At 47.4% G+C, this 23,896-nt stretch overlaps 2 protein-coding genes across 5 annotated transcripts in view; one reads left to right on the forward strand and one right to left on the reverse strand.

Moving 5' to 3' along the window:
* Window positions 1-43: 43 nt before the first annotated feature.
* Window positions 44-11,157, forward strand: STARD5 (StAR related lipid transfer domain containing 5). Of its 2 annotated transcripts, XM_033189213.1 has the most exons (6): window positions 46-259; window positions 934-983; window positions 1,343-1,475; window positions 4,425-4,542; window positions 5,359-5,452; window positions 10,420-11,157. In XM_033189213.1, exons 1-6 carry the CDS (start codon window positions 161-163, stop codon window positions 10,565-10,567), a joined length of 642 nt encoding a protein of 213 aa, XP_033045104.1. In that variant the 5' UTR covers window positions 46-160; the 3' UTR covers window positions 10,568-11,157. The 2 variants fall into 2 exon arrangements, with proteins under 2 accessions (XP_033045106.1, XP_033045104.1); XM_033189215.1 differs by lacking the exon at window positions 934-983 and having other exon boundaries at window positions 44-216.
* A 2,465-nt stretch (window positions 11,158-13,622) lies between these two features.
* Window positions 13,623-23,896, reverse strand: part of IL16 (interleukin 16) — a 144,702-nt gene continuing 134,428 nt past the window's right edge. For 2 of the 3 annotated variants that reach the window (XM_033189205.1, XM_033189207.1), the window contains exons 14-19: window positions 21,466-22,552; window positions 20,434-20,602; window positions 18,332-18,433; window positions 16,828-17,086; window positions 16,448-16,573; window positions 13,623-14,106 (exon numbers count right to left, since the gene is read on the reverse strand). In XM_033189205.1, the coding sequence (XP_033045096.1) occupies window positions 13,913-14,106; window positions 16,448-16,573; window positions 16,828-17,086; window positions 18,332-18,433; window positions 20,434-20,602; window positions 21,466-22,552 (1,937 nt within the window). In that variant the 3' untranslated portion in view covers window positions 13,623-13,912. The remainder of the gene's footprint in view (window positions 14,107-16,447; window positions 16,574-16,827; window positions 17,087-18,331; window positions 18,434-20,433; window positions 20,603-21,465; window positions 22,553-23,896) is intronic. The other variant, XM_033189206.1, reaches the window with a different exon arrangement.

Consider the following 23,896-nt stretch of genomic DNA (forward strand, 5'->3'; position numbering starts at 1 on the left):
GGCGGGATCCGTCTGAGGGCCTGCACCAATTCGGGAGCGGGGGCGGGGAAAGAGGCGGGGCTACGAGCTCCTCCCAGAACTCCAGCTTTCAGGCACCCCGGATCCAGCGCCGCCGCTCAAAGCACCCGCGACCCCGCGGCCAATCGCAGCTCCCGGCGCAATGGACCCGACGCTGGCAGCCCAGATGAGCGAGGCTGTGGCTGAGAAGATGCTCCGGTACCGGCAGGACACAGCAGGCTGGAAGATTTGCCGGGAAGGCGTGAGTGAGGAGCTGGGCGGGAAGGGGTCCCGGAGACCGCTTCGTGGAGCCCGGGTCCCCAGAAGCCCCCAAGCCACTCCTCTCCCCGTTGTTTTCTGCACCCCAATCCCCTGGACCCGATTGAGAGGGATTCCAATGGGGATTGTTTTCTTTTAAAAAAAAAAAGATTGGGCCTGTTATGCTCACAGTGACTTCAGGTGGTATCTGTTCCTTTCACTCAGTGACTTACCCAAGGTCACCTGGCTGTTGAATGCTGTTTAGGACTGGAACCCTAACACCAGCCTCTAAAGCCTTTACTCTGTTCATTACAGCGTGAACCCCTCCCTTTGTCGTTGCCAGAGGGTAGCATGGGGGTAGTTTTGCTTGACACTTCTTACTTTTAACAAGTAGCCCTGGGTTGCTCAAGGAAACAAAATGCATGGTGGCTTTTAGATAATTTGAAAACCACCCACGGCTCTCGGAGTCAGCCAGTTGAGATCTTTTTCTTCATCACATTCTGCTGTGGGGACAGCTTTGCCCAAGACTAGTCCCAGCTTTTCCACGTATGGGTTGCACAGCCTTGGAGTGTGGTATCTCTTGAGGCCTCTGACCCCTCTTCTGTAAAACAGGGGATTAAGCCAGGTGACCAGAGCCCTTCTAGCTCTAAAATTCTATGGTTCTGTGCCTTTTGACAGAATGGAGTTTCAGTTTCCTGGAGGCCATCTGTGGAGTTTCCAGGGAACCTGTAAGTGCATGCCTCGTTCAAAGCTTACCAGAGGTGCCACACCCTTCCTGGTATCTTTATGGGTTTGCCTTTTAAAATACTCAGATCAACCCTATAACCCGTAATCAGTTGTCCTCCAGAAAAGCCTTACTGTTTTTAATGAAATCATTTTCAGCAAACTGTATTCTTGTGAAAGCTCACTGTCCATTTCTGCAGGCCTGAAGGGAGGTGGGGCTAGTAAGTTTCAGCCCCTTCTCTGCAAGCCTGTCCTAAAGAGTAGTGACAGATATGGCATGGTTCACCTTCTAGTTCTTAGATACAATCACAAGATAAACAAATTTGATTGATGCATTGGAGTCAAATTCCTTTTTGTGCTCCAGGTACCGAGGAGAAGGCATTGTATATGGGACACCAGAGGAGGTGTGGGACTGTGTGAAGCCAGCCGTTGGAGGCCTACGAGTGAAGTGGGATGAGAATGTGACCGGTTTTGAAATTATCCAAAGCATCACTGATGTAAATCTTCCCAAGCATGTTATCTCTAGATAGTATCTGGGCCCTGCTATAGTAACTCCCTCCCATTTCTTCTGGAAGGGGTCCGTGATACCTTTTGTCAGGGGAATATGTCCTGCAAACACAGGCTGCCCACTGCTTGCAGCATTGGAGGCCAGCCTCAGCCCAGTTTCCTGGTGGGAAACATCTTGACTCAGATAGGCAGAGAAGCTCCAAACAGAGTCTCTGGGGGTAGCATACCTGTTCCTTGTGTGGGGCTGCTGCACTAGGCAACACAGGACCCTCAGCCCCTGGCACCCACTTCCCTGAAGCCTGGGCCAGTAGCAGCCCCATGTACCTGCATGACCCCTACTAGTTACCCTCTAGTATGAGGGTCTTCATGCTTTTTGCTTACATGCTTCCAACAGATTTTTGGGAAATTATGCATCATCCTCACACATCCAGTTGACATCTATTAATAACATTTAGTTGACAACTAAATTTTTGTAAGTTGCAAAGCATATCATTTTTGACATGTAAATATCAGTTTTGAACAAAGCAATGACATTCTTTTAGATGTATCTAAATAATATATAATTTTTTATTTAAAATATATGAACAAAGTTTATTAAATAGTCAGAAATTGTATATAACTGTTTTCCTAGAACTCAAATTTCCATCCACATAGCCCTCTGAATTTTATCCTAATTTAATACATGGTTATTCTTGGAAGTCATCATCTTGCATCATAAATATGCATAGAAATGGAAATTTTTTTAATCATATATTTCCTGTAATCATGAGACTAATTTTTTTTTTTTTTTTGAGACAGAGTCTCGCTCTGTTGCCAAGCTGGAGTGCAGTGGTGCGATGTTGGCTCACTGCAGCCTCTGCCTCCCGGGTTCAAGCGATTCTGCCTCATCCTCCCGAGTAGCTGGGACTACAGGGGCACGCCACCATGCCCAGCTAATTTTTGTATTTTTGGTAGAGACGGGGTTTCACCATGTTAGCCAGGATGGTCTTGATCTCTTGACCTCATGATACCCCCATCTCTGCCCCCCAAAGTGCTGGGATTACAGATGTGAGCCACCACACCTGGCCAAGACTAATTGTTTTTTTTTAAAATTGGATTGAGGTACGAGTGTAATTCATTAAAATAACATGATTATATTATAAATTCTGATAAAGAAATATTAAACGTGGCAAGTAAAACATTTTGCATCTTTAGCTGAGATGAATGGGAGCTCTTTTTTCTAATTAACTCATAAATCCTTGAAAAGATACAAACTTTTCAATAGACAACTGCAAAGTAGAGGGGAAGCACAGGCTACTGGTGAGCTCAGGTTTACAAAAAAGTGGAGAATTACCAAGTGGTAGCTCTTTATCATTTAGTGAAACAATGAAAATATGGAGAAAGGGCTTTTCCTTGCAGACTGGCATTTTTCAGCATGCTTTTGGCAACTCTCAAATATCCTAATTTTAAAATAGATGATGGATAGATAGGTGGATGGATGGATAGGATACAGGGCCATGCCATGCGTTTGTCGCAATTATGACATGTGCTGCTGCTGTCTTCAAAATTTCTTTCCAAAGTCCTCCTCATGTTGGTTTCCAGACACTATACCTCAGGAGTGATGCACCTGGGGGCAATCATCAGAGGTGGAAGCAGTATAATTTTTTTTCAAATTTTTCATCACTTCTGCCATTACTGTTACAGAATACCAGAATTTAGAAATGGCAAAATTGCCTTGTTTTTAACACCAAGTTTTGGAATATGTTTAAGAAAGGGAAAAACATGAAATTCTAACACCAGTGTATACTGCCTTGATTACATATTGCAGCCAGCAGTCCTAATTGTCCCTTTGCCACCCTGGAGGGTTTTACACACTGGGACAATTCATGATAGGATGATTCTAGATGAATGGGCATATGCTGTGCTTTTCTTCAAGTGGGAAAGGAGACCCTGTGTGCAGGTGCAGGCTGTTCCCAGGCAGGTCGTTAAGGGATGAAGGAAACATGGAGTAGAGTCATCTGGAAATTCATCCTCATTGCACCCACTGCAAAGTGCTTAAGTGCCCCCAGGCATCTCACACCCATTTGAAGATTAATTTCCTGAGGCCAAAAGTGTCCCTGCTGAAAAGTTTCTCAGCAACACGTGGTGCCCCAAGTCTTAATACCTGAGGGGAAAGACAAAGAGATGGAGACCTTTACCAGCCCCTCTCACCTACCCTGAGACTTCTCCCCAGGACTCTTCCATCGCAGACCTGGCCTGTAGTTCTCCATTGTGACCCCGAGAGAGCCTGGACCCTGCTCTCTTGCAGGATGGGATGAATGGGAGAAAGCCCAGCATCCTTGGTTTATAAAATGGGAGTGTGGACTACTGGGATATGCTGAGATTGAGTGAGGTTCAAGGTATTCCCTCTGGGGCTGGGACTAGAGTAAACCAGAGTTGCCCCAGGCACAACATAGGAGGCTGAGCAAGTGCAGGGTCAGCCCTAAAAAAGAGTGGCCTTTCTTCCCTCTCCCTAGCTCTGGTCCTTTTCAAATCCCATCTCCACCATGAGCTTCGTGCTGAGTTCCTTAGTCTCTCCAAGTGTCAGTTTCCTCACCTGTAGTAGGGATTAATGATACCTATTTCTAAAGGTAAGGGACAACTGAGAGCTTTGTCTAGCCAGACTCTTACTAGGTGCTCAATAAATGGTACCTCTTATGGTCACTTGTGAGACATGACTTCAGCATGGTACTGGTCTGCAGCTAGACAGCTGTGGGCAGCCTGTGTCACAGCCCTCATCTTACAAACTGGGTGTACTTCCATGACACCCGGTTCCTGGGAAGATTTGCTCTGGATCTTACTGTTTATAGTGCCACCCTACTGTCAGTCCTGGTACCTCTCCCAGACCTTGAGGGATGGAGTGGGAGTTGGGAGAAGATGTCCGGCCAGCAGTCATACTACATGCTTCTTTGGTTTGGCAGACCTTGTGTGTAAGCAGAACCTCCACCCCCTCAGCTGTCATGAAGCTCATTTCTCCCAGAGATTTTGTGGACTTGGTGCTAGTCAAGAGATATGAGGATGGGACCATCAGTTCCAATGGTGAGTGATGCCCAGAGGAGCTGCCATGCCTTCCTACGATGCTGGGCTTTCTCTTCTGCACCTCACAGTTCTTTAAGGAGAGCTAAGCAACCAGAAATCACCAGAAACTCACGCTCTGAGTCCCCTACCTCATCTGGTTGGGTTTGGAGGGGTTCAGGGCCATGGAGGTCTGAGGCAAGACAGTCCACATACCAGTAATTCTGTGTTTGAGTCACCGTTTTGCCAGTGCCTCCCTTTTTTTTTTCCTGCCGAAGCTCATGGTGTTTGCTGTAGACATGTACGTTAGTTGGGTGGCAAAAAACTTGTGTGCAAAATTTATGGCCATGTCTTCTTGAGAGTTTGGGTGCTGTCCACTCCCTTAATGTCCAGTGAGGAGCAGGGCTCCTGCCTCTGCACAGCCACTGCCATTCCTCCAATTCTTCTACATGAGAGAGTTGGATGCATCCATACCTCTCCTGGCTGGGATTTGAGAGAGGCACCTGCCTCCTCCCACTCCCAAACCTTGTGTTCTAGAATGTTCTTTTCTCTAATATTCTTGACAAGCTTGGGAAAGCTATGTGCATGTTTATGTGTGAATGTAGATGAGTGTGTGTGTGCATGTGTGTGAGTTTGTGTACACGCATGTGAGAGTGTATTTGTATGTGTGAGTGTAAGGGGCAGTAGAGTGGGAGTAGGGGGACCTCACGCCAGAGGGCAGGAGTCCTTCACAGACTCCAGGGCTGCAGGTAGTCCAGTCTGTGTGTTCTATGGCATCCCAGTGGTGGTGGCCTGACCATCTGAAGTTGTAACTCACTGACATTCTGCACTGTCTTCCAGCCACCCATGTGGAACACCCCTTATGTCCCCCGAAGCCAGGTTTTGTGAGAGGATTTAATCATCCTTGTGGTTGCTTCTGTGAACCTCTTCCAGGGTAAGGATAATTTCCTGCATTGAGGTACATGGCTCAGACCTAACTGTGCCTTCCCCGTGGACCTTCTCTGAAAAGGGGCACTTTGACTATGATTCAAAAGAAGAAAAATGCCTTACAGCTGTTTATATTGTGACGATACAAAATACTTTCACACACATCTGCGTAAGCAGAACCTCCTGAGAGTACCTGGCACGTGGGCAAGAATTGAGGGGAGGCGTTACTCTTATTTGTGATGCAGGAAATTTTCCCTGCAGCCTCCAGGCTAAGCAAATGTCATGGTCCATTTAGCAAATGAGAAAACTGAGGTTTGGGGAGATTCAGTGATGTGTCCTGACTCAAAGGCTAGGAGGTTGGCAGGGCAGGGTCTGTGCTCCGAGTCCTCCCTGAATACCCTCTGCCAGACAGGAGCAGCTTTGAAGATAGCCGTCCCCACCCCACATTTCACTCAGTGATCATCTCTCCTCGGCAAGGAATGTGGGGGAACTCAGGCCTAAAGGGCAGTTCTGAGACCACACTGTAAGTCAGCCTCAGAATTGACCCCGGGGACTCTCTATTCCCATTTGCCACAGGTCATGGCCAGGCTCTTGCCAGGAAATTTCTGTGTAATGAATTACCTGTCCCTCATTTATCCTGGGAATCATGCAAGTTGACAGCGAAAGAAACTGTACCTTGCAGGTGTGTCGTAGTGTTCCCTGCAGTCTCCACACAGACGCCTGGAGGGAAGGGGTCCGTGCTTCTACCACATTGTCCCAGGAGGTGGGCCTCGGTGTCATGGGATTATACCAAGCCCAGACCTAGCACCTTTATGTTACCCTCTTTGCTAAGCTGGCTTTTCAGACATCACATGAAGACTTTTCTTAGATGTAACACAATTTTGAGTTTGAAAATAGCACAGCTGTGCTCTGCCACACACAAACACACACACCTGTGCTCAGTTTCAGTTCTCTCAATATATAGATGCCCTAGATGCCCTGGCCTGAACTCATTTCCTTGTCCTCTCCCACCTAGTAGTCAGATGCTAAGACTCACCTTTCAATGGTGCCGGGTCTGACAGAGAGGAATTTTCAGAATAAGAGGCAGAGTCCTTTCTTCTCAGGGGCTGAATCCCATTGCTGTCTTCTTTTCAGTGGAATGCACAATATAATGGGTAGTGTCATGCCCATAGCAAAGGTATCACGTGGATTTTTTTTTTTTTTTTGAGACAGAGTTTGGCTGTCACCCAAGCCAGAGTGCAGCAGTGCAATCTTAGCTCACTCTTGGCAACCTCTGCCTCCCAGGCTCAAGGAATTCTCCTGCCTCAGCCTCCCAAGTAGCTGGGATTACAGGTGCCTGCCACCATGTCTGGCTAATTTTTGTATTTTTAGTAGAGCTGGGGTTTCACCATGTTGTCCATTCTGGTCTCGAGCTCCTGACCTCAAATGATCCCCCTGTCTTGGCCTCCCAAAGTGCTGTGATTACAGGCATGAGTCACTACGGCTGGCCCAATTGCATGGATTTTGCTGATAGGTTGGTTGGAGTCCCACAAAACCCTGCCTATATGAGGGTTTTAATTCAAGTGTTGACTCTTCCAACTCCTGTCTACTTGATTAAAAACATCACGTGTTCTCAGTAAAACTTTCTTCCAGAGCCTGCTCTGTGCAGTTATTCTCATGAGGCTGTGGATCTGAAATCTGTGACAATGATTATTCTCTTATTATTCTGTGAAGATAGGCCTATTCTGGACACTAGATTCAGCCGGCAATAATAGCAGCAGCAGCAGCTGCAAACATTTAGACAGCACTACTGTGTCAGCCACTATTCTAAGCACTTTATATAAATTAACTATTTTTATAACAACCCTAAGGCACTGTTGTGATCCTGATTTTTAAGATAAGAATGGTGGGTGCACAGAGAGGTTTAGTAACGTATCCAAGGTCACATAGCCAGCAAGTAAGAGAGCCACAGTCTCATTCTGGCCATCTGGCTCCAGAATCTGGGCTCTTAACGCAGATACTGATGTCTCAAAACAGCTAGAGTATCTGTCCTCTTAGAACTTAGATTCCAATGAAGGCAGGAGGAGATAGACTAAACACAAATATGAGTAGTTCTGTCTCGTGGATGCTCTAGTAAGTATCAGATGTTAAGTGCCTTGGGGAAAACTAAACCCAGATAAAGGTGCCAGGGAAAGGTGTGAGTGGGTCGTCTAGGGGGTTTCCCTAATAAGACATTTGAACAAAGCACAAATGCAGGGAGTCTTGGGCATGTTGGTGGAGTGAGCATTCTGGCAGGGGTATGAGCAGATGCAAAGTCTCAGAAGTAGGAGCAGGAGCCAGAGCAAAAGCACGACCTTTGAGGAACAGCACAGAGGGAGGTGTTGTGTTAGCAAGGGGAGAGGCTAGGACATTCGGCCTATGAGGTAGCAGGGCCCCTGTTGGGGACTTTCCTCTGAATAAAATGAGAAGCCATTGGGGAGGCCTGAGCAGGACATGCTCTGACTTCAGTCTTAACCGCTGTGATGCCCTGCTTCCCCAAAGAGGGTGAACTCCAGGGGACAGGACTTCCTTCCATCTCAAAGCCTTAGTATCATCTGCACTCCACCCTCTCCCTCACCCACCAACCTCTGCCCATCCCACCTTTGCTAGGGCCTTCTCTCTCCTCTTGCTCTCTTGAGCAAGAGGCTGTGAGCAAGAGGGCAAGAGGACTCATCGGGGGTGAGGTGGTGTTGAGGCCAGAGGTAGTGGTGGTTGAGCTCCAAGTGACTGCGGGGGGCGGGGGAAATGCGTTCTCAAGGTGGAGGAGCCTGTATCTGTGGTCAAGGCAGCATTACAGTATCATTTCTGGAGCACTTGCTCTGTGCACAGAAAGGATGCTAAGTGTGCTTCACGCCTACTCTCATTAAATCCTTCTAGCAACCGTAGTGGATGCCTTCATCCCAGCCTTTTCTGAGGGGAGACTGGGTGACCTACAACTCCTCTGTGCCCCCTTTTGCCCTTTCTGTTGTTGTCGTCACATAATGGTGTACACACAAGAGCTACCACTCACCAAGGCCACTGTGAGGAAGAGTTTGTCCCATCCCACATGGCCTCTCCCATGTTCCACCCACCACAAAGCCCAGTCCTCACCCAGAGGGAGACATGATCACGGAGTCTCATTTCTCACTCACCTGTTCATGTTTCTAAAGAGGATGCTGCTGAGAGGTGATGGGGGCCAGAGGAGGCCCAGGGGGAGGAGGAGCAGGGAGGAGAGAGAAGGCCCTAGCAAAGGCGGGATGGGCAGGGGTTGGTGGGTGAGGGAAAGGTGGAGTGTGGATGATGCTAAGGCTTTGAGATGGAAGGAATTCCCTGTCCCCTGGAGTTCACCCTCTTTGGGGAAGCAGGGCACAAGCAGAGGAGAAAAGCCACAGCGCAGAGGAGAACATGCTCTCCCGTCTTATGGATCTGTTGGCCCCCATCCTGTTCCAGGCCCCAGTTGTCCTTCTATACGACTTGGGGAGTGAGATTCTTTTTTTTTTTTCTTTTTTGAGATGGAGTTTTGCTCTTGTCACTCAGGCTGGAGTGCAATGGTGCAATCTCGGGTCACTGCAACCTCCACCTCCCAGGTTCAAGCAATTCTCCTGCCTCAGCCTCCCGAGTAGCTGGGATTACAGGCACCCACCACCATGCCCGGCTAATTTTTGTATGTTTAGTAGAGATGGGGTTTCACCATGTTGTCCAGATTGGTCTCGAACTCCTGACCTCAGGTGATACACCCGCCGGGACTTCCCAAAGTGCTGGGATTACAGGTGTGAGCCGCCGTGCTTGGCCCTGAGGAGTGGGATTCTAAAAGGTCTCCAGTTCCAAACCTGTAGCCTGCATGATGTCAGGAAACATCTCATGGGCAGGCATAGAGCTACCTGGGGTTCCTGGTGAGGCTGAGGCTGTGGACAGTTACATTCAAGTAAAATGCCAAATGAACTCCACAAAGCCCCTACTACCTTTGTTGTCCTGGCTATTGAGAAGTTTGTCACAGTGAAGACTGCTTCATATCCCTACCAAGTTGTGTTCCGTCTCCACATTGTGTGCCCCTTTGATTCTGGACTTCCAGTCTGCATCTGTGCCACCTGCCATCCTCTGAGCTTCTGCCACCCCCTGGCCAAAATCCCTTCATAGATGCTCAAATTATTTGCCAGTTCTCTAAATAGCAGTTCTCAAAATTTTGGCATAAGGCTTTATTATACCCTTAAATATATTTGAGGGCTTCATAGGGCCTTTGTTCATGGAGGTTATAGCTATCATTATTTGATGTATTTGAAACTGTAACTGGGAAATTTGAGAAATGTTAAAAATATTTTAACATAAAAATTCACTGCATGTTAAATAACTTTATTTTTAAAAACTGTGTTTTTAAAAAACAAAAAATATCGTGAAAAGAGTGGCATTTTTACATTTTTGCCCATCTCTTTCATGTCAGCTTAACAGAAGCTCATACCTGCTTCTGCATGCAGTCTGTTGCAATATCACACATCATGTAACCTCCAGAAAACTCCACCGTATGCATGTGAGAGAAGGCGAATCACGTGTTAGTGTTGTTATGAAAATAGTGTTAATGTTGCAGACCCCTTGAGAGGGTCCCAGGAGCCCCCAGGAGGTTGCAGACCCTAAATAGTGAAGAGCAGCATCTCTTCGTTCCTCTCAGGGCCTGGCACAAAGTGAGTTCTCCGAAAGCATTTGCTGAGTGAATCAGGCAGCAGGGTACTGCCTTTTTGGACTGGGAATAGGGACTTTTCCCTCCCTGGTAGCTTGGAGAGGCTGTGGAATGCATCCTTGACAGGATGAGATTCCATCCTGAAAATGAGCAGGTCCAGAGAGGACCCCTGGGTGGAGGGCACAGCAAGGGATGAGACACAATCATGGCCATTTCCACTGGGCTAGGCTCTGCTCACCTGCCTGGTGCTCATCCCTAGCATCTCTGCTGTAGATCGTAACACAGCTCTGCTGTTGCCTTTACAGGGAACCCACCAAGACCAACCTGGTCACATTCTTCCATACCGACCTCAGCGGTTACCTCCCACAGAACGTGGTGGACTCCTTCTTCCCCCGCAGCATGACCCGGTTTTATGCCAACCTTCAGAAAGCAGTGAAGCAATTCCATGAGTAATGCCATCATTACTTCTTGGCAAAGAACTCCCGTGACTCATCGAGGAGCTCCAGCTATTGGGACACCAAGGAGCCTGGGAGCACACGGAGGCCTGTGTTCACTCTTTGGAACAAGCCGATGGACTACACATCTCTGAGAATGCCAACCAGAGGCGGCAGCCCACCCTTCCTGCCTCGTGCCCCACTCAGGGTTGGCATGCGATGAGCCATTCGTGTGCTCTAAACTCCATCTGCCTGTTACCCAAACATGCCTCTCCTGGCAGGGTAGACCCAGGCCTCTAACCATCTGACGGGGACTCGGGCTGGACACCGTGTGATGCACTCTGGCCCCAAGCCTTTATGTGCCCATCACTCTCAGAGACCACGTTTCCCTGACTGTCATAGAGAATCATCATCGCCACTGAAAACCAGGCTCTGTTGCCTTTTAAGCATCTACAGCTCCCTCAGTCCTGTGCTGCAGACCCTCAAATGTATTTTTCTGATATAGACTTTGTATATGGCTTTACTGCCACAAAAGATTTTTTTTCCTTAAAAAAGGTGTCAACTTGGAAAATAATGCTTTAAAAATGGGATAACCATTAAGGAAAAACACTTTCAATGTATCTTCCATTTGATGAATTTGTTTTTCTCTCTTTATCCCCTCATGGTGGACTTCCATGTCCTCAGTGAAACCAGGCAGTGTGAATCTGTTCCAGCCCAAATCTGCAGCATTAGGGATGAGTTCTTGGAAGTGATTCTGAACTGAGCATGTACTCACGTCTGCATGGGGAACTCTGGGGAGAAGTGCCTTCTTTTTCTTTCCCCTGGGCATTTGCCTTTCCTTGTCTTCTTACTGAGGCGGAGGCAGGAGGTCTCTGTCTTCCAGGCCCTGGCCAGGCCATCCTGCCATTAGGAAAGATAGACGAGCAAGCTTCCCTCTAGCAGCCCTGGCTGGAATCTCCCCTCTAGATCCTGCTGCAAGACTGCACAAACCCACAGGGGCCATGTCCACCCAGGCACATCATCAGGACCAGGGAGCACAGCCTTGCCACCTGGAAGGGGCCTCAGCAGCCATGCAAGCCAAGCAGAGATAGGGAAAGCCATTCTTTCCCTATCTCTGATCCAGAGAGGGATCCTCTAACATTCTCTAGCAACCTTATCTGCACCCCCGCCACCTTCCTTGTAAGAAAGACCACGTGTGTCTGACTAAAATCCCTTCACGTTGCATTTACCCAGGTTACTATTGCGTGTGCAGGATGTTTTCACAGTGTTCTCAGCCTTTGCTCCTCCAAACAAAACATTTCCCCTGTGTTACTGTTACTTCCCTATTTTTGAGTCCTGGGGTGACTGTCTCTTAAATGTGCCCAGATGTGAGCAAGCTTTAAAACACGACAGCTCAGTGTTAAGGGGCCAGAAAGCTTCCTCTTTCTGTGTTCTATTGCAACTACGGATTCCACAATCATGCCTTAAGATCTTTTAGCTAACACCCTTTTCAAGAAATCATCAGACTCTTGGATTGACTTAGAATTCATTCATTCATTAAGTGCTTACCAAGTCCCCACTCTGTGGCAAGCACTGTTCTATATCAACTTCTCATGAGTTCAGCCAATTCTAGGTGCACCAGCCAAGGAAACTTCATGCCTGCCCCCTCTGAGCTCCATACTCTGAGGTGGTGGTCTTACCAAGATGGGATCGCCTTGTACAGCCCTGTGTAGCCAAGTAGAAGACCAAACAAGTTAACCAGCAGGACAGAAACTGCTCTAAACCCTTGGGATGAATAGAATAGTGAGCTGAATGCCTGCTCTAATGAAGCCATTAAAGGGGTTTACGGGAAGGTTAGGAGCCCAGCTGAGTTTTCTGAGTCTACTGCTGGGAAACAGATTCTTCACTTCCTGTGGACCCTAGAGAAGCCATCGGATTGCATTAACATGGCTCCACTGATGATGGCCTGAGAATTACTACTTTTTGTGTTCCATCTGTTGTCCTTGCCAGGTCTTCCCCCACATCCTTACTTCACAGGATCAGGGGCTGAGAAGAGACCAATACTCTGGCCCAGGCCTGGTCAAGGGATGCTGGTTGTTGTTGATGTTAAGTCACATTGCCTGGTCCTTAGCTTGGCAATCAGGCACCCAGAGATGACCAGACCAAATATCGCTTTGGCCAGGCACTCAGGTATTCCCTATAATGTTGTGCACTTAAAGCATCTTGGGCTGACAGTCTCTACCGAATCACAGAAGGAAGGACTCAATCTGCCGCATCACTTAGCAGCTGGATAATCTGTTTACTGTACATTTTTGCCCTCATATCAATACATTAGCACAGAACCATACACTGTAGAAGCTGCTGTGATCACTAAAGTCAATGTCCATTTAGCCCTGAGCACAGTGCTTGGCATGTGGTAGGTAAGTAGTAGCAATTTTATTTGATGCCCTCATATACATGCTGGTTCCTTCTGTCAGCACACCTGTCCACGCTTTGAGCTTAGTGCTTCACCTGGACTCCTCTGTTTACTGGCTCCACCACCCTTCCCTAGGATTACTTCTCCAATCCAAACAAAAACAATTTTGCAAATGTTTCATGTGACAAATTGTATATTTCATAAATGACCCCAGCCATATTTCCTCTCCCCTTAAGCCTGGGCAGGTTTGTGTCAGCTCTAACTGGTGGAGTATAGTGGAGGTGGTGCTATGCGACATCCAAGGCAAAGGTATAAACAAGATGCAGCTTCTACATGGCTCTTGCACGCCTGAGATGCTCATCCTGGGAATCCAGACACCATGTTGTGAGGAGGCCCAGGCCACAAGGAGAGGCCACCTATAAGCATTCAGGCCACCAGCCCCAGGTGAGTTCCCAGCCAACAACCAACATCAACGGCCAGATGTATGAGTGAATAATCTCACATGGTCCCAGCCTTTGCATGACTTTGCATGACTCCAGCTGACACCAAGTGAAACAGATATCAGCTGCCCATTCCAATCTCTGCCCACATTGCAGATTCATGAGAAAAACAAATGTCACTGTTTGGGGGTGAATCATGACACAGTTACAGTACTTGAAACATTTTTCAAAGCCAGGCATGAATTTCATATGAAACCACAATCCATTTTATTTGTGGCACCACAGTATTATCATTAAGCTCTCTTTTTACATGGTCTACAATTTGTATCAGCTACCCCAGTGTGACTCTGCCCTTACTTTAGGGACAACCCTTTTGCTGGGTGGTGTCCTAGAAGGTCTGGGCCCAGGCAGCAGCCACTGGGAAGCCCACCTGTGCTTTCCCCCATCTGGGTAGGGCGGCAGCAGAGACCCTGAGAATCAGCGGTTATAGGAGCTATGTGTTACTGGCTTTGGCTTCAGCATGTCCTGCCTAGGAGTCTGCAGCAGCTGTGGTTTCCTTGGGCTGGAGGCTTTTCCTCCTAATTACAATCGTGACAGGTCCATCAGGCAGGGCCTTGATGATGTTCCAGGCTTCAAACCGTGTGAGGCCCTGCATGGCAGTGCCAGCCAGCTGCAAGATTTCATCTCCAGGCTGGATTGTCTCACTTTGTTCCGAGACCACTCCTGAAAGGGAGAAGATAATGGGTTCCACAGATGATGGGGAACAAGAAAAGTTGCCTCCTCTCCTTGATCTCCAGGGAGCCAGGATAGCTTGCTAGAGAGTGGGGCATCATCCCTTGGGAGCTTGCTTGTTGGTGGTTATAAAATGAGGCATCTCTTAAGATGGTGACTCAGAGGTTAGGGCACCAGGCTGCAGCTCTCCATGGCCCTTGGAAAGGGATAGCCCATGCTGTCTCCAGGGGAGGGAACTATCAGGCAGCTCCGCACCTTAGCCTGGCTGGAGCACCATCCATAGTTCATAGAAGACTCTGGGGAACTGAGTCCTGCCCAGACCCTGCTTTGGACACTGACCCAATATCCTATCCCCTTCACATTTGTTCTCCACATCTGATGAGGACATCAGCATTGGGTGGTATGGGAAGAGGGCTAGTGAGACTTTTGTGCAACAATCTTTACAGGCATCTTGCCTCTGAGTGGCATGAAGTCCTCTGTGTCCACATAAAAAAGGAAACAAACATATATGCCCCCCACTATTTCAAAGCTGCATGTGAAAACAATGCTATTTTACTTGTTTATATTAAAAGAAAATTTCCCATCCATTTGACACAGTGGTCTTCACAAATCCTGAATAAGAGTAGAAGACAATACTAATGATAGTAATGAAAATATAGCTAAAGTGTATTGGGCAATTATTTTAAAAGGCATTGTGCTAATGTTTTGCATTTATGACAGTAATCCTATGAGGGATGTATTATTTGTGTTTCCTTTTAACACTTGAGGAAACCAAAAACTCAAGTAGCTGCTAGTGGTAGGCCCTGGGCTGGAACCCAGACTCTCTGGCTCCAGAATCTGCATCTCCCCTCCCACATCACGCTGCAGCTGGCAGTCTCATCCTAAACATTTCAGTAAATGGGTCCATGGTGGTGAAGTGACTTGTGCAAGGTCATGCTACTGAGGTCATGTGGCAGAACTAACACGAGAATCTAGTCCTCTTGACATTGAAACCAATGTTCCTTCTAAATTGACCTTAAGAAGTTAGAAATATCTTTCCCAGAATTGGGGTTAACATGGATTCTGGGGGGAATGCCATGTAAGCCTCACTGTACCTTCTGGGTTTCTGCAGCTGCAGCAGAACTTCCTGTAACGAAACCAGTTGGCAGCAGGAACTTATGGTGGGTGAAGGACACAGCTAAGAGTCCCTTTGGGTCTCAGTCCTAAGAGCCCTCAGACACACACCTGTACCTCTTTACCTCCTCTTATGGATGAGGAGCCTCAGGCCCAGAAGGGAATGGTCACTCAGCATGTTACAGGCAGAGCTGGGACTAGAACCCAGCTCACCTGCCTCCCTCTCCAGTACTCCTCTCTCTACGACCCCTTGCTCTGTGGCTTGGAGACCTCCAATTTGAGGAACACCAAAGAATCAGGGGTGGTTTTACATGGTTGCCACAGTCATTCATGATTTTCACAGGAAAATCCAAGTGACCCCCATATCAGACTGATTTGTACTCCAATCCCTGATGAACCAAATAACAAAATTTTAAATAAAGGCAGGAGCTGATGTGTCGAGGACTAGGGTAAGGCAAATGAGGCCAAGTGTGCAGTACAAAGTCAGACTGTCTTTATTTAAACTTCGATATTTTGTTCAACATGTTTTTCTAAAATTAAAAAAAAAAAAAAAACACTGCATTAAAATAGTATTGAGAAAAAAGCAAGGTTAGAATAGTGCATATCATAAGCTGCTATTGATGTAAACCAAAAAGGGACTTGAATGAAAATATTATTGGTTTGCACCACACAGAATATCTCTGGAAGGATAAGCAAGAAAGGGATGGTATGAGCTGCTTCTGAGAAGAAGTGGGTGGCTGGGAAGGAGAGTGAGAACATTTCAAAATTATGTATGATGTTGTCCATTTTGAAATTTTAACCATATGAATGTTACCTATTCAAACCATTAAATTAAAGCAATAGAACATTGAAAATAAAATAAAATAAAATAGTATTGATCTGGGTTACTGTGTATTTTGGTACCCCTTTAAAATTTTGCACTATAGGCTGGTGCCCCACTGCCTAACTCTAGAGTCCTGGCCCTGCCAACCCAAACCAAGCCCAGGACTTAGGTGTTTATGAGGACCCATCAAAACACACCAGGGATTCAGGGGATGTCAGAGCAAAGGAGAAAAAGTAGAAAAAGCAGAATTGAGCCCTAAAAAGACCAGCATGCCTATGAAGAGGACATGGAGTTGTGGGAAACCAACATAGCCCAGAAAGTGCCCAGAAGCCTTTTGGGGGCCTGGCCACATGCCCACAACTGGAGAACCCACAAAGAACCAGACACATCCCATACCTTTGAAAATCCTGTTAATGGTGAGAGGCTTGTCTCCATGCAGGGAGCCCTTCCCTCCTTCCAGGCTGAAGCCCAGCCCTGCAGACATCTTCTCCAGTGTCACCGTGTAGACTGTGGCCTCTGCTGCTAAGAAAAACACAAGGTCTCTGTTAGGGATCCTCTCCTCTCCCAGGCCATAGATGCCCTGGGCATCAAGTGAGCCCGGGGTGATGCTGCCCCCATGTTTGCACACAGGCACATGTAAACACAGACATACATGTCAAACAGTATACTAGGCAGGCCACACATTCTTGGGGTCACAAATTACTGAGTAGCCCTATCAGGTCTGGCCACACATGGCCAAAGAGGATGTGGCCCATGTGGGAGTTGGGAGAACTTACAGGATTCTACAGAAACATCACTGGCTGCAGAGGCTGAGGCTGCAGAGTCAGTGGTGGAGTTGAGGTCAGGCATGGACTCTGCAGTCAGCTTCCTTGTGACAATCACAGCTTGCCTAGGCTCTCGAGCTTGGCGGAGAATGGCCAGGGCATCATTGTGCGTGGTCCCCTTGAGAGACTTGCCGTTGATGGAAAGAACCTCATTGCCCTTCTGAATAGTCCCTTCCTGGGAGGCCAGCCCATTTGGAAACACTCTGTGAACCTGAGCAAACCAAAGGAAGTCAGGACCAGAAATCACTCAAGTCAAGTCCACATACTTGCTGGAGGAGGACTGAACCAGTTAGTCAATGCTAGAGGATTTTTAGGCCAACAAAGATTAAAGATAATTGTGTCCTAGATTGGAGCTGCTGGCACAGAGGCTAGCATTCCCTACTTCTCCATCCAGAGCAGAGATCACCAGCAATAATGACCAGGTAAGCCCTCAGAATCCATCCCAACACAATGTCCTAAACTGTATCAGCACAATTCTAGTTGGGAGTCCAACTAAGATCTTTTGCCTCACCTGCCGTAAGTCAGAATTCCCCAAAGCAGTTTTCTCAAAACACTGATTCGATGACATATTTATGGGTATTGTGTAAGAAAAGGGCTTTTCCTATTATTTTTTTAAAAATAGAGACAGGGTCTCCCAGTGTTGCCCAGGATGGTCTCAAACTCCTGGGCTCAAGCAATCCTCTCACCTTGGCCCCCCACAGTGCTGGGATTACAGGTGTGAGCCACCCACCCGGCCAAGAAAAGTTTTTTTTAAATCAAAGAAACTTGAGGAATACTGGGTTAAACAAAAGTTCTGAAAATGTCTACTTTTAAAAAGTAAAAGGCATTAGGGGGTCTACAATGCAAATTTGCATGGCAGATTCCTAAGCAAAAGGCATTAGAGGGTCTACAATGCAAATTTGCATGGCAGATTTCTAAGTATTGGCAGGGTATTATGGGGATTCCCAAAATGTTTCAACAAAGAATTATTTTCTCATAGAGAAATGCTCAGTCTCATTTGGCAGAAGGCATTTTGAGAAACACTCTTGTAGGCAGTCTAGACATTTTTATAGCTCCTCCCCTAGAAATTCTGACTCTTTACCTCCAACCACTTCTTGGTCCCCTTTCTGCAAGATATGTGGGATAAACAAACACAAAAAAATCTCATGTCTCTGCCTCAGCCTCTTTAATGAGGTCCATTATAATTAAGAGGACTGAGTGATAGCATGCATGGAAATCACTAAAATGTGGTACCTGTAGTTTTGCTTTTATGATGGGAGCAAAGCTCTTTGCTTCTCTGAATTGTTTTGGTGTTAGAAAAATTCTGTTACATCGTTAGAATCGCCAGGCTGTAAGATCCAAGCATGAAGCAGAACCTCCCCTCTGAACCTCAGGTTCCTCAATGCTAGAGGATTTTTAGGCCAACAAAGATTAAAGTTAATTAAAGGAGGAACCTCAGGTTCACTTGACCACTCACCGTAATCACCTTGTTTTCTAGATCTGCTCCTCCTGCCAAGCTGAACCCAAGACCAGCACCTTCCTCCTTGTGTAAGATGGTGACATGGATGCTGTCTAATTGCTGCAGGAGGAAATACATACATTCAAAAACAATTTTACTGCAAGAGGATGAACAGTTTAACATCAGACTGACATCAGACTGATTTGTTATCTCAAACCCCAGCTTGGCCAGCCTCCAAGTTACATCACCTCCTCAAACCTCAGTTTCCTCATCTGTAAAGAATGGACTCTTCAGGAGTCATGGGAAGCTTAGAAGAAAAAAAAAGTATGTAAAGCAGCAAGCATAATTATTTTCCTCTCTCATTCACCCCATCCACACCCAGGCAGGGGGCGTTCCATGAATCAGCCAGAAATCATAGCATGTTGGACAGTGTGAGATGAAGTCAGGTTGTAGGACTTCAGGTTAAAAAAAAAAAAAAAAAAAACACGGATCAGTGCTCTTCTGCAGGAATTGGTTGCTCCTTCTTCCCTTCTACTTCTCCATGGGTCACAGCAGCAGCACTAAGGAAATCCAGCTAACATCTTGCCCCAATGCACAGTGTGCAAGTGTGACACACACACACACTCACACTAATACAGTACTTCCTAGCCTAGACCAGGACTCACATGGAGCCAGGAAATAGTCAGAGACTCCTATTCCAGTCTAGAGCAGGGGTCTCAAACTCAGATGCCTATAGGAATTAGGCAGGTCCCTAAAATGAGCAAAATGGGCAGATGTGAGTGATAGCAGAGAGCCAACGAGTACATCTGCTCAAAGGGTCAGCTCTACATAGGAATACAGACCTAGCGCTACCAGATCACTTCCCTAAAAAAAGTCCAGGTTTCAACTCAGGTTTTGTCATATATAGAATTCAGTATTTTTTTAATCACCATACAGACCAAACAAAATACACCTACAGGCTCTTGGGCCACCTGTTTGTACCTTGGCACTAAGGAGTAAATTTATATAAAAGAATTCACTTGCTCAGGGCCACTAGAGCACCTGACTTGCAGCTGTCCCTATGATCCTAAGACTTGGAGCCCCTAAGACCCAAAAGCATGGAAGGATGAATGTACCTCACTGCACCCTTACCTCCAAGCCCCAACACTAGCCCAAATCTCTCAACTCTTACCCAAGTATCAGGTTACTTGCCTTGTGGAAGGCTCTTCTCAGGTTAGAAAGCAAATACTCTCTCCAGAGCAGCTCAGGCAGAACAGCTCTTTATGTTATTTCATTTGCACTGAATAAGGTCCTGGGGGATGATGGTCCCAGGTGATGAGTGAAAGCCACAGAGAAAGAATCTCAGCACAGCAGCACCTTGTGCTTACCCGACTCACCCACACTTTTGATGTGGAAATTGCAGCTGTGAGGCCTCCTTGTATGGAAAACGAGAACCTCCTTATCCTCTCATCCTAGTCTGGATCATTCTAGTGCCAAAAGGCTGCACAGGCCTGGGGCAGCACCTAGAGGGGGCAGGACCTATAAGCCCGAGCTCATCTGACTGCTGGCCCCAGCTCAGCCTGGCCACTTCCTCCCCACACCCCTTTGGGTCATACTCAGAAAACATATGGGAAGTGAGACTTTCAGAATGACTTGACAGAAGTGTGGGGGCCTTGTGAGCCCTGGGATCAGCCACCTCTCCATGCACAGTGGAAATAATGAAAGCTCCAGGTGAGAGCTCTTGTAACCCACATTGTTTACAATGGACAGCATCCCACAACAGACACATGCCAGGACAGCAGCCCATGGGATGTGGAAACAGCATTGAACTTGAACTTGGAGACAGAAAACCTAGGTTTTGTAACCTTGATTGAGCCTTACCTTTCTCATTTATAAAATGACAAAAGAAAATGCAAGAAGTCATTGAACCCTTCTTTTGAAAGCGGTTCACAAGCTAAAAGGTTCTCTTCAAATGGAAAATCTTACTGTGGCCAAGTGCTACCATGTCCAACCATCACAGGACACAACCTGGGTCTGATGTCAGGAGGCTACTCAAGCTACTTCCCCTCTGGCCCAACTAAGGTGGCCACACAGCCATAATAAGCCATTGGTTACTGCAGATGCTTACAAAGGAAACCTACCTTTAATGTTGCTTCATCCAGAACCTTCACCTCCTCGATGAGTTGTTTTAATTCTTCTGAGCTCAGCAGGGAGATAACAGACTGACCAGACTGATGGGAACTGTGGTCCCCATCATCATCTTCCTTGGCTTCCGTGAGACCCTCTGTATATTCTCTCAGCTCTGAAAGGCTTTCATAGGGAGAAACAACACACAGTATGAACAATCCTATTAAAAAGAGATAACAGTAATTGTATAATTATTCTATCCCAGGTGTGGTGCCAAGCATTTATGTGCATATTATTTGATGCAACAAATCTATGAGTAGATACTAGCATCCCTTCACTCTACAGATATTTCCCAGCAGCATAAGAACAATAAATAAAATTAATAAATGCAGAGCTACTTTGGTCAGAAGGAAGACCAAGCCCCAGCCCTACAGCAGGAACCCCATGGCATGCCTGACATCCCCTTGGTTCTGCAAAGAAGGTCTCATTCATCTCCTAATTTGAGCTGATGAGGAATCTGAGGGTTAGCATGGAAAGAACCTGCTCGTAGTCAGACTCAGTGCCTGAGCTGAGACTAGGACCCAGACATCCTAACTCCCTGACCAGGGAGTTGAACCCATGTGCAGAGTACAAGTGGATTCCATTTGGAGAGCAGTAAGAATTCCCGATGGATAATCTGGCCTCATTCTGGTCTTTCTGAGTAACCGCAGGACATTTCAGATGTGCATCAACCTTCCAAATCTCCACAGGTGTGCATCAGCCCTCATGAGCAATGCACCAGGGAGCCAGTCCCACCTCCTACCTCCCAGCCTTCCTGAAGCTAGGTGTTGTGAAAACTTCTCCTTAATATGGAAGGCAGAGGTGTAATACCTACAGACAGACACACACACACACACACTCTCAGACATCTGCACACACACATGGAAAGAAAGAGGCAGAACAATTCTTTAATCAGTGTATCTGAGAATTTTTTAAATGATATATAGAATTATTTTTAAAAATAAAGATGAGAAAGATACAGAGAAACACCAGGCATAGAAACTCACTTGAGCGAGAACCCCGTGTCTGAGGCAGACGTTTCAGCAGAACCATTTGCAGCTGAGTCTTCATTGGATGATGATGTTGGAGATGCCCCTTCCTTGGGGATGCAGGGAGTCTGGGCACAGGAGAGAGAAGACGGAAGGCACAGCAAGGATTTCATGACAGCCGATGACACTTGGCTGCTGATAGAGTAGAGTTTGCTGGTCTTTTCATCAAGTAACTTCGTCTCACAGGACTGGGACCTGGTCAGGGGGAAGCTCCGTGCTCGCTGGCTTGGCATCTTGAGCACTGGACCTTGAGATTTCTCAGTCTGTGTTGACAGCAGCCTTAGAAGCGGGTCCGAGCCAGTGGGGAGAGTTTTCTGATTGGGCTGCAGCCCTGGGGGAGGGGACTCAGACACACCTGGGTCTCTGGCCTCCATGGCTGCAGGGGACCCCGAGGGCAGCACTTGCTCAGGCTGCTGGGGCACAAGAGTGGGTGCAGCCCCTCGCCCCAAGAGTCCTCCCTCATGCTTCCCAAGAGGTTTTGCTGCCTCCCCAGAGGAGGGCTGGAGGCTCAGTCTCTGGGCTCCTTTGTCAGGCAGTTGAGAGGAGCCAAAGGTTTCAAAGGAGCTGATTCTCTGCTTGATGGAGGAGGAGGAGGAGGAGGAGGCCCGGATGTTTGGTCCCAGGTGCTCCCTGGAAGCAGGTGCTGGCTGGATGGACAAGGCAGGATCAGGGAGCCCTCTTGGGTCTGAAGCACGATTCCTCAAACCTTTCAAGCTTTGGCGAAACCAGGCTGGCTTGGGAGCCACAGGAGGACCCTTCTTCACAGTGCTCCTGTCTGCTGACTTGTAAACTTTGGGAGTGCCACTGGCGGTGTCCAGCTTTGGTGGGGTCCCATCTGGGTGGCCCTGTGTCCCATCTTCTTCACTCAGGCTGGCATTGGGCTGTAGAGGCATGTGGCCAGGGTTCTCACTCATGATGGGGCTAAACAGGTTTTTGATGCAGTCGGAAATCCTAACCCAAGGGTCTTCGGCTGTGGTATCAAAGCTATAGTCCATCCGAGCCTGCCTCTTAAGCAGTGGGTGTTTAATCGGGGATGTTTGGGTCACTACAGTGCAGAAACAAGGCCAAAGCTGTGCATTACATCATACTGTGACTTTTCTTCCTAAATTCTAGTTTCCAAGCTGAACAGCAAGAAGTATTCAAGAGGAGGAGACTAGCAGAAGTGGGGGACACCCAGGTGGGTGAACTCCAGGTGCTATTACCTGACTGAGCTGCCAAAAGGCAGGAGTGAAGAACCAGAAGTAGGAGTTAATCTCACAGTATCGTAGTGTTTTAGGCCTAGAAGGGTGCTCAGAGAATATCTGGCCCGATCTCTGGCATTTTACATTTCAAGAAGGGTAAGGGGCCATCTGATGGCAGTGCTCGGGCAAGACCCCATGTCTCCTGGCTTTCGAAGTTCATGTCCTTTCTACTGCACTAAGGAGCCTCCAAGATACTGTGTTAAATGTGTAAAAGCCAAAGCAATTCTCTTGCCATTTAAACTTTTAAGACAAAGGTCATGAGTTGGCAGCTGTTTGTGCTTTGGCCTACCCATGTCATTAAAAAGCAAGGTGCCAGTGCACAACTTCCGATGGGGCCACTCCAGCTTCCCATAGCTCTTCACGCTCCCTCTCACCTAGCCAGCATTTCTCATGTATGTACCTGCCTGGCCCTGAAGCGGTGTGTTTGCTGCTCTCCCTCTACACAGGTCATTGATCAGCTTGCTCAGCAAAGGAGTGTTTTCCCTCCCTCAAAAGCTGATGAAAAGGTTCCAGGTAGAAAGAAATATGTGAAGTAGGATTCTCAACCTTGGCTACACACTGGAATCTGGAGGGCTCTGAAAAATACTGACACCCACCCCTCGGTACTGATTGAAGATACCTGGGATGCAGCCTGGGTGTTGGTAATGCGATCAGCAGGGGATTGCAATGCTCTGTGCCAGCCGGGACCTCAGGCATGCCCTGGAGCACATAGAAGTCTTTCTCAGAAGCCAGCATTGAACCAGCATCATATCTGCATGGGTAAGGCAGACTGTGCCCCGGCTCTCTTTCTAAGGGGCAGAAGAAGGCTGGGCCTGTGTGCTTTTTGTGGATGCTTGCTACTGGAATGCAACCCAGTTTAAGGAACTCTGCTCCCTCCTGTCTGTTGTCTCAATGCCAGGTTTCAAAAGAAGTGAATCATGGAGCATTACACCTTGATGATATCAAAGAGAAATTCTGCACAATCTAAGAGACTGGCCTTTGGCAAGTGAGCCCAGGCCTCCAACCTGTTTCTGCATTTTTGAATGGCTTGGCTGTAAGGGGCTATTGAGAGAATCAGGAGGCAGAGGTTCCACAGGCAAGCCCTTTGCAGATTGGAGTGACAACCTCCCGTCAGTTAAACACTGAGGCGTTTGCTTTCGCTAGTATGT

Source organism: Trachypithecus francoisi, unplaced genomic scaffold (assembly GCF_009764315.1).
Source record: "Trachypithecus francoisi isolate TF-2019V2 unplaced genomic scaffold, Tfra_2.0 Lachesis_group3, whole genome shotgun sequence".
Classification (NCBI taxonomy): Eukaryota; Metazoa; Chordata; class Mammalia; order Primates; family Cercopithecidae; genus Trachypithecus; species Trachypithecus francoisi.